The sequence below is a fragment of the Maniola hyperantus genome, chromosome Z, assembly GCF_902806685.2.
Source record: "Maniola hyperantus chromosome Z, iAphHyp1.2, whole genome shotgun sequence".
NCBI lineage: Eukaryota > Metazoa > Arthropoda > Insecta > Lepidoptera > Nymphalidae > Maniola > Maniola hyperantus.
Genome location: NC_048564.1, coordinates 6,875,106 through 6,885,218, shown reverse-complemented (window position 1 = coordinate 6,885,218; position 10,113 = coordinate 6,875,106). Strand labels below are relative to the sequence as shown.

The following is a 10,113-nucleotide window of genomic DNA, read 5'->3' as shown; positions in this document are numbered from 1 at the left end:
TCCCGACTCCTCACTACGAAGGACAATCCAAAAGTTTTGCCTTAATCAAACCTACTAAACCCTATTTAGCTATAACTGATGATAGATTAAATTACGTATTATTAGATACTTTAAGAGATTGTACTATTTTAAATAGTGAAAATTCCATCTGTAAATTAGAGTCAATTTATTCTGTAAATTCGAATCCTTCATGCGAGACAAAACTTTTAACTGAAGTAACTCTATCTTTACCAAGGGAATGTGAACCCAAAATCTTATATGGTCTTATTGACATATGGCATAAATTAAAAAATAATCAATGGATATTTGTACAGTCAAAAACAAGCAAACTAACTATCAATTGTAATGATAACTTTAAGGATTATTCTATATCTGGCACTGGAATATTAAAACTGAACAAAGGTTGCATTGGTTACTTTAAAACGATTCAATTTATACCGTCTACCATTTCAAATTTAACTATTGATAATAATAACTTTAATATTAATTTTGATATAACTAATGATAACTGCTGCAACCAAGAGATTGTTAACAAAACGATTCCTCTTCTATCACCTATTAACCTAAGTAATATTAATTTAGATTCCTTAAAAAATTCGATAAACCAATTCAACGATCTTGAGTTGCAAATCAACAGGATCCAAGAGGAATCTCATTTTATAAAATATAGCTCGTATTACTCTGCTTTTACTTATATAATTATTTCGTTAATTTTTCTATTTTTATGTTATAAGATTATCAGATGTTTTAAACAACGTAATTGTAACAAATTCTGCATTCAATATTTTTTCCAATGTAATCGCAAAAAGATTTCGCATAAAGAAAACAAAGCCCAAAGTTCTATTGAAATGTCACAGATAACAGATGATGAAGATAACGCATCTGTAGACCTTCGAAATCTTAGTGCATCAGTGCAAAGAAATCTTTCAAATAATTAAATTATGTAGAATATTTTACCATTTCTCTCCTTTTCCTTTTCTTTTTTTTTACTACGCTTTATTTTAAATTAAAGCTTCGTCTAAAGGGGGGAAATGTTATAAATTAATAATTTTAACATGACGTGTTAATTCGCTGCTTCAGCATTTCAATTTATATAAAGCGAACAATCCGCGAGGCGGCGAGGCAGTCCACATTTCCATATTGAATAGTTAACACTGAAACTACTGTATTCGCGTGAAGTAAAAGTTCCGTGTGTGTGAATTTCCAAATTAAATTCGTTGGACATTTCTTGTGGTTTTTTTTTTCAAAAGACTGTCGAAGCGGACCTCCTAACAGTACGTCATTATTTTTATCCTCGTTTATAATAAAGTAATAATATTCATCAAATTCAAAAGTAGGAAAATACCCAATTACCTCAACAATTCCGTCAAAGTTAACACCACTCTCGAGTACGGTGAAGCTTAGAGCGAGCCAACCAGACCACGGCCAGAGTATCTGGCTATAATCTGCCGATACAGACATTATCACTCCATGCGGAAGATGCGGATGCCAGCTTACTTTTTTCTGAAACAAAATTTATCTATATATATATAAAAGGAAAAGGTGACTGACTGACTGACTGACTGATCTATCAACGCACAGCTAAAACTACTGGACGGATCGCGCTGAAATTCGGCATGCAGATAGCTTATGCCCGCGACTTCGTCCACGTGGACTACATCAATTTCAATCCCTTATTTTACCCCCTTAGGGGTTGAATTTTCAAAAATCAATTCTAAGCGGACGCCTACAAACATAGTAGCTATCTGTATGCTAAATTTCAGCCCGATCCGTCCAGTGGTTTGAGCTGTGTGTTGATAGATCAGTCAGTTAGCTTTTCCTTTTACATATCGCACTGATAATTATGGATATGGTTTATTAATTGTGAAGATATTTGTAACTTACCACTTCACCCGCCACGCCGAGGCCGTTAATGACCGTAACGTTCGCGATGGTGGGCTGAGCGCTGTAGTAGAGCGGCTGGGTACAGTACGGCCACATGTACTGGCATTCAGTCAGGTCTATGTAAGGCGGGCTGAGACTGGCTTGAGGCTCGTACTCTCGGAGAAACTGTTGACGGAAACTGACCATTAGGATTATTTAAGCACCAGCGCGTAACATAACGCGGAACCCAAATGGTTCCGCGTTATGTTACGCGGAACGAAGCAAGATATATAATTCTGTTAAAGGACAATGGTCGCGGATTTATGGAATCCGGTAGTGTTGCATAGACACCAACTTAGTTTTCATAAGCTACATTTATCACTCCAAGATTTAGGATTTGAAACCCTATGGAAGATTTTTACAGATAAAAGTATCCTATGTCCGTCTCCAGGATGCAAGCTATCTCTGTACCAAATAGATGAAGCTCGCGACTTCATTTACATGGACTTAAGTTTGTTTATAATCCTGTGGGAATCCTTTGATTTTTCCGGGACAAAAATAGCCTCTGCCCATGCCCGGGACGCAAGCTATCCCTGTATCTAATTTTGTACGGCCGTGAATAACTAGCAAACATACAGACACACTTTCGCATTTATATTAGTATGGATTACAACATATTTCCAGTTAAGAAGTCATAACATGGCGAAGAGTTTGGCCTATTATTAGTTTGTATGCATTATCTCTATATATAAAAATGAATCGCTGAATATGTTGCTGATCGCAAATCTCGAGAACAGCTGAACCGATTTCGCTAATTCTTTTTTCATAATATTTCTCGAAGTACGGGGATGGTTCTTACGGAGAGAAAAATTTAAAAAAATCCTGAAAAAGAATTGACTGTTAGGTGGTACGAAGTTCGCCGGGGCAGCTAGTACCTGATAAGCGCTGATAAGGTCGAGTTTCCCGTGGCCCTGTTCGAACATGTTCGGGCCGGGCAGGCGTCTGGCGGTGATGCAGAGGGCCTGCTTCACGGAGGCGGGCGTCAAGTTCTGACGCGGCACGCCGCTGGCGAGCAACGCGATCGCGCCGGCCACTACGGGCGACGCTACTGATGTGCCTACAAATAAGTTAACCCCTATAAAACTCTTCTTCTTTGACTTAGCGATTTTCCACTTATAGCCTATTAACCTATATCTGCCTGAAAATCAGCACTGCAGTAGTCAAATACTGCAGCATCATGCTGAGGCAGTAGCCTTTTCAGCTAAAACAAGACATCATTTTAGTTTTTAATACTGTCGAGCTCGTAGTTCTATGTTTACCTAGTTTTTTTTATTTTTATTTGTAACATTTGGTTTTCTGTTTTTTTTTTAGTTTTTTCTTGTTTTGTGAGCTGAAGAAACTTTTATTTATTTATTTATAGTACGCAACAGGTCGATATGGCAATCGGGGTGGGGACGCCCCGCACACCCGCACAGCCCCCACGATAACTCGGTGCGGGTGACGTGCGGGTATGCGGGGCATTCCCACCGGATGAAATGGGTGCTTCGCTACTTTCGACTCTGGAGACTTGATCAACATAGAATAAAACTAAATTTTGCATACCACTAAGAGATCTGCATCCGCCGGTCACACTGGAGCCACGGACGCCGCTTCCATAAGTTACAATATCAGGCTTCATTCGGCCATAGCCCTGGAACATTGCGAATGTTTGTTGAAGGGCTTAAGATGCATATCACGGGTCACAGTAGAAAATCAGCGTGCTGCAATTTATGCGTGTTGACGCAAATGATGCATGACATTATGCTGAGCTGTACACCCATGTGTGGTGTCACAGATGAAAATGTTACATTTGTATGCTTTGTTTTTATCTGTGACACCAACAACAAATAAATGCATTTACTTCATTTCTTTTTTTTCACTAATGTTTACTTAGTCAAAGTCAAAGTCAAACCTATTTTGAATAAATCATTTAACTTTGACTTAACTCACTTGCGGCAACTCCCAAGTGGTCATGCCTCGGGAAGAAAACTTGGCGATGCGGTCGTCGAAGCCGATCCCGCCTACTCCGATCACGTCCATTTGATCCGCCGGGTTATTGAGAGTACCGTACAGGGGCCCGTCGTTGCCTATTGCTGACACCATTATCACCTTCAAACAAAAATATCCACTTGAAATATATTTTTCTTCACATAATAATGATAACTAGCGACCCTCTGAGGCTGTTCTCGGCGAAAATATAAATCCTCTTTCTCTATCCTGTGGGCCAATCCAGCCTTATTTCATGTCTTGTTAGAAAGGAAAAATCTGAGCAAAAATTCAGCTTTATAGGCTAGATTATCCGCAGCCAAATAATCTACCCTTGGTTTTAGGTCTAGATTATCCATAGCCAAATAATGTAGCCCCTGTTCTGTAGGCTAGATTATTATCTGCAGCCGAATAATAAAGTCCCTGGTCTGAGGGAAAGATTATCCACAGCTGAATAATCTAGTCATTACTCTGGAGGCTAGAATATCCACAGCCGAATAATCTAGTCCCTGGCCTGTGGGATTATCTGCAGCCAAATAAACTAACCCCTGGTCGGGGGGCTAGATTATCCACAGCCGAATAAATCTGACATTATAGTAAGATCGTGTGAAATTAAATGGCTATTTTAAATGTATTACAATTTACAACTTGAAGTTTTCTTACCTTATTAGCGCTGAGTTCCCAAACTTTGTCCACAAAAGGGTGATCCATAAAATCTGGCCCACCAATACTCAAATTAAGAACATCAATCTTTCGCATTATAGCATAGTTGAAGGCGTCAAGAAACCATGAGGTATACGAAACCTGCGAGAAATTCAAAAAAACATTACAGATGTAAACGTGAAAAATATGATTAACATAGAAACTAGAAACACGCAATAAAAAAATAAAAAATATGAAAGCACTAGCAAAATTGATAATTATACCAGGATGAATGTGTTATTAAATGACTGTGTAATAGGCAAACAGTAAGAAACGTACAGTGATTCACTATTATTAGGTGATTTATTATTAACAACAAAGTTCAAGCCTCGATAGCTCAACGGTTGAAGGAGTGGACTGAAAACCGAAAGGTTGCCGGTTCAAATCCCACCCGTTGCACTATTGTCGTACCTACTCCTAGCACAAGCTTTACGCTTAATTGGAGGGGAAAGGGGAATATTAGTCAGCAATTAACTTGACTAAAATTCTTAAAAAAAAAAGTATTAAGTAATTCATCTACTACTATATCACTCACTTGATTATCAGTAAAAACTCGAAAGATATGTAAGTCTGAGTCTGGAGCGAAGCCGAGGCAATCTGCGCGGGATGCGATGACGCCGGCTACGAACGTGCCATGGCCCAACGCGTCGTCTAGAGTATTTTCACCGGTCCAATCTGTACGTTCCCGCACTCGACCAAAGTGCGGGTGGTGACGCGCCAGCCCAGTGTCGAATACTGCCACTTTGATACCTTCGCCTGTGAGAATACCACAAAAATCCTTTTAATTAGGTATTAAAAAATATGTAGGTAATCTTTGATTTTCCAGGTTATAAAGCAGCCTGTTACTCTTCAGGTTTTTAACAGTTCAATACTTTATAGTTACTTTAGATTCGTGAAAAAATCACATCAATCTGTTGCAGCATAGTAAAAGAGCAAACCAAAAGACAAACACATGCTCATTTATAATGTTAATATTAGTAGTAGGTTAATACAAACTGACCTGTCACACCCAGAGACCACAGAAGATCAGCTTTCAACACGGAGGTTATCTGGCGCGGAACTGTTCTCAATAGCTTTCTGGATGTATAACCACTGTTCTGTTAACAAAAATGTTGAGTCCAGAACCAAACATAAAATGTAACAAGGATATATTTATTCACTATAGTGTACCGAGAAAGAGGCAATAAAACAAAAGTATGGAACTATGGAAAGCAAAGCAACAAATTTTTTTTAAATGTTTTTGTAAATAATGAAGGGCCTGTAAGCGCACTGCCTCATATCCTCGCCGCATCCATATCAGTAACAAGATGATTACCTCTCGTGGTTGTCTAAGAGAATGCAAGGTACGTGCTCGATGCCTGTGGTTTCTCCACCCAGAATATAAGCACCCGCCTGGTCCACATTCATCCTGTGTCAAGAAAATCAAAGGTATTGACATCAAAGGTATTATTTCAGAACACAATTCTCTAAACTAGAATGACAGTGCTATTCCTTTCACAATAATATATTGACCTAGAATTTTTTATTCATGTAACTGTAGCCAAAAATATCTAATAATTGTAAAGGTGTTTAAGTTTAGCGTAGATTTTGATTAATAAAATTAAGAGCAGCATTGACCTGATCATCTAAATATATGAAATCAATAAAGCATCTGCAAGAGCAATAAATAGATAAAATTTGTAGCAACCTCGCGCACGTATTTGATAGTGCGCTGGATCTGGCGTTGCACCGTAACGCGGCGCACTGCGGGATGGTCGCGAAGAGCTGCAATGCCGTCCCCACTGTCATCTCCAAATGCTATCACATCAAAGTCGCTTGGGTACTCTTTCGCTGGGTTGTTTCGTTGTATAATCGTCCAATTTGATACCTGCAACACAAACATGAAGCAACACTTTTATCAAGAAATTTTCACAACAATGGTACAGTTTTCAACAATCTCAGTTTGTGCCTTTAGCACATCTATTGATTGCCATCCTATCTTATCCTCCAAATCATAGAAGTATAATTGCTGAAGTTTCGCATGTGCTATCAGCCGTGTTGTATGAATTGCAAAACGGCAGCTAAACTACATGTTCTGTCAAGATCTGACTATGAAAATTTGACCATCTCGCTTTTTCTCAGCATTGTATATTTTTCATTGCTGAGGACCATAACCTTTTTTCATTTATTAAAGCAGTCAGTTTTTTGTGATAATAGTGGGCTCCCTTTTGCATACTCCTGCCAACAATCATCATCAAATCATTGTTTTTCTACATACCTACCTGTTTTTGGACATTGTAGGCTCTTATAATTTCTTCTGACAGTGTTTTCTGGTTGTCTTGTATTCAAAAATTTATCCACAGTGACTACCGAGGATTTATTGCTTGACACAGACCTCTAGGCGAGAGAGGCGGGCGGCAGGACCTCTAGATGATACTGATTGATTTATCAGTATCATCAGTATCATAACACACTTTAAATCAATGTACTTATGGGGCTCTACATGTTGGCCTCATGTCCCCACACAAGCGTAAGGGCAAGGCTTTGTCTTGTGTACAAGTAGTGTAGTTTAAATGATAACTTACCCCAGCATTTTTCAATGCAGCATTCACGTAGTTTTCTCTGGTGGATCTTGCAAAATATCCGTTGAAAGTTATGATGTGTTCGCTGCTCACTACGTCCGTGTTAAATTCGTATTCAACGCGAGCTGGCGAGGTTGCGTTACACAGGTCGCCTTTATCGATGGCAGTAACCGTAAAAACGTTGGAACAACACAGCAAAAAAATATGTAATAAGTGGATCGAAGTCATTTTTTTCCTATTTGTGTAATCAAGTATCACGTATATATATCATGTTTACATTATAATTATGAGATTGCCTTCTCTTTAAAGTAAAAATAAATGTAAAATATTGTAAACAAAACATAATATCTCACTCATCCTTTTTTAACTGGTTTTACGGCTCTGGATTCTAGTCCTTTTGAGCAATATCTATGTATTCTGTGGCAATATCTCACTCATTGTCATAGTGTGCACAATCTATGTTGTGCACCACAGAGTAAATAAATTATTTATTGGTGTTCGGAGCATTCGGAGCGTAGATAGAGTAGGTAATAAAGGTAGATGCAGGAACGTTTGCTCATTCACACTAAAAAGATAGCACAGATAAAGTTATAAATATAAATAAGATAAATGTGATAAACAGAGACGCTAACCTATTTTTTGTCCCTTATCGTGTAACCGGTTTTTTCAAGAATACATACAAGGAATGCAACTTTAGTTGCAAAACTAACTTTGAGAATTCGTGGCTTAATTGTATTTCACATTAGTTATTTATTTACTTGTTTTCACATAAAAAACGTTTAATACAAATATTGTTGATCGGTTAATACAAATATTGACTACCAAACAATGATAATAATTGTCGTGTTATTCATCGTTACGTCGTGCTATTGCTATCTCATACGCGGTTACACAGTACTTCAATCTACCTTTATTACTCTATCTACGATTCGGAGTCATTATTTGTATTGCCGTATCAGCTTGTACTTTTTATTTTAAGCATTTAAGGACGCAGTTTAAACTTTTTCGAAAATGAAATTAAAATGAAAATAGCATAAATCAAAGACACAATTTGGTGACATAACCAGACAATGGAAATAACAAAGTATACCTACCTAATAATTTTATGAAAAAATATTAAACTAGTTATTTACTATTAATTTCTCGACAAAATAACGATATTAATATTACATTTTGCATAAAGACAAAAATCTTTTCGGGAAAATGAACATTCTGAATGGCGGTTACATTTCAAAATGTAGTCAAAGAGTTTGGAAAAACTCCTGTTGCTTAGACTATCTAGTAAATTCGCAATATATTTTAAAAAAAGAAAAAGGAGATAAAGTTTTTACACAGACGATGATTGTTCAACGACCGAAATCTCGATGTTTAAATATTATATCAAGAAATTTTTTAGGTTTAAACATATTATTATCTAGAAACCCTTTTGATTTAGTCTTATGGACGCAAATTAGATTTCAACAGGGATACCCAAAACTGCATCGTGATATCGAGCATCCCAGCTTTGACTACTATAGGAAAGACAAATATAAAGATCTGACAAGAACAAGTTGGCATTCTGGGGATGATAAAAAGGGCTACACAAGTTTGATTGGATTTGTTGGCCTACTCTGCGGAATGTATGGCGCTAAATCAGAATTAACTCATTTTTTGACATCTATGGCAGCGGCTGCAGATGTTCGTGCCCTAGCTTCGATAGAAGTAGATATAGCAAATGTGGCTCCGGGAGCATGTGTCTCCTACAAATGGCGTGGAAAGCCCCTTTTTGTTAAGCATAGAACGCCCGCTGAAATATCAGCAGAGGCGGGCACTTCCCTGTCATTACTTAGGCACCCCGAGACACCGGAACAGCGTACAACAAAACCTGAATGGCTTATTGTCATTGGAATTTGTACACACTTGGGCTGTGTCCCTGTGCCAAACTCAGGAGATTGGGCTGGGGGATTTTATTGCCCTTGCCATGGCAGCCATTATGACAACGTCGGAAGAACGCGGAAAGGCCCAGCTCCACTCAATTTAGAAGTCCCGCCTTATAAGTTTCTTTCAGAGAATCTTGTTTTAGTAGGGTAGCTGTAACTACAAGCTTCTAAAAAAGTTCGTGTGAAAAACTAACATTTACCTACCCATAGTACGTGACAGGTCCAGATGGCAATCGGAGTGGGGACGCGTCGCACACCTGCACCCGCGCTCACTCGGTGCGGGATGGCGTGCAGATGTGTAGGACGTCCCCCCGCCTCATACCCCGATTGCCATCTCGACCTGTCGCGTACTATACTTCCGGAGTTAGGACATATCTACATCTACCATACAACCTCCTAATTTTTTTTTGTTAACAGTCGGGTTTTAAAATAGTCTCGCGACTAGTAGGTGCCTACCTACTACCTGCGGGACTTCTCATATAATGGGAATGTTTAGGCCATAGTGAGTTGACAAAATAAACAAAACTTTCTTCTTTTGCCTTTTATTTTTATGCAAAAGCAAGCTTTACCTACAACATCACCCATTATTGTTATGGGGATAGATTCTGTTCTGTAGTAATTCCTGATAAGCAGTACAGTTTTTAAGTGAAACCAAAGAATAAAATAATACCAATACACATGCATGGCTGTAGTTTACATCAACATGTTACAAGTCCGTGTACAACACTCATGATAGCCAATTTGTATTCATTCTCCTGAAAGAGTGGTGATAGCCTGGTGGTTAAGACGTCAGCCTTCTATTCATGAGGTCGGTGGCTCGACTCGATCCCAGGTGCGCTGTGCGCAACTCTAACTTTTCGGAGTTATGTGCGTTTTAAGCAATTTATATATAGCAATTAAATATCACTTAACTTTAACGGTCCAGGAAAAACCCCTGCATGGCAGCGAGTTTTCTATAATGTTCTCAAAGATGTGTGAACTGGGCCAGCGTGGCAGACTATGGCCAGAACTAACGCCGCCATCTTGTGAAATGTAATGCTGTC

The 10,113-nt window shown here is 38.4% G+C and overlaps 2 protein-coding genes across 2 annotated transcripts in view; one reads left to right on the top strand and one right to left on the bottom strand.

Annotated features, from left to right (window-relative positions):
* The window catches only part of S1P (membrane-bound transcription factor site-1 protease), a 22,622-nt gene extending 15,081 nt beyond the window's left edge, over window positions 1-7,541 (bottom strand). The window contains exons 1-11 of the mRNA XM_034983796.2: window positions 7,155-7,541; window positions 6,278-6,457; window positions 5,906-5,998; window positions 5,591-5,687; window positions 5,126-5,346; window positions 4,552-4,692; window positions 3,853-4,011; window positions 3,466-3,553; window positions 2,799-2,980; window positions 1,885-2,049; window positions 1,354-1,503 (exon numbers count right to left, since the gene is read on the bottom strand). Of these exons, the coding sequence (XP_034839687.1) occupies window positions 1,354-1,503; window positions 1,885-2,049; window positions 2,799-2,980; window positions 3,466-3,553; window positions 3,853-4,011; window positions 4,552-4,692; window positions 5,126-5,346; window positions 5,591-5,687; window positions 5,906-5,998; window positions 6,278-6,457; window positions 7,155-7,379 (1,701 nt within the window). The 5' untranslated portion in view covers window positions 7,380-7,541. The remainder of the gene's footprint in view (window positions 1-1,353; window positions 1,504-1,884; window positions 2,050-2,798; window positions 2,981-3,465; window positions 3,554-3,852; window positions 4,012-4,551; window positions 4,693-5,125; window positions 5,347-5,590; window positions 5,688-5,905; window positions 5,999-6,277; window positions 6,458-7,154) is intronic.
* A 775-nt stretch (window positions 7,542-8,316) lies between these two features.
* Window positions 8,317-9,226, top strand: LOC117995814 (cytochrome b-c1 complex subunit Rieske, mitochondrial-like). The gene has a single exon (XM_034983834.2). The coding sequence runs from the start codon at window positions 8,355-8,357 to the stop codon at window positions 9,219-9,221; it is 867 nt and encodes a 288-aa protein (XP_034839725.1). The 5' UTR covers window positions 8,317-8,354; the 3' UTR covers window positions 9,222-9,226.
* Window positions 9,227-10,113: the final 887 nt, after the last annotated feature.

Excerpts from the sequence above, each read along its gene's own strand:
- LOC117995814 (XM_034983834.2), top strand. The coding sequence starts at position 8,355 with ATGAACATTCTGAATGGCGGTTACATTTCAAAATGTAGTCAAAGAGTT.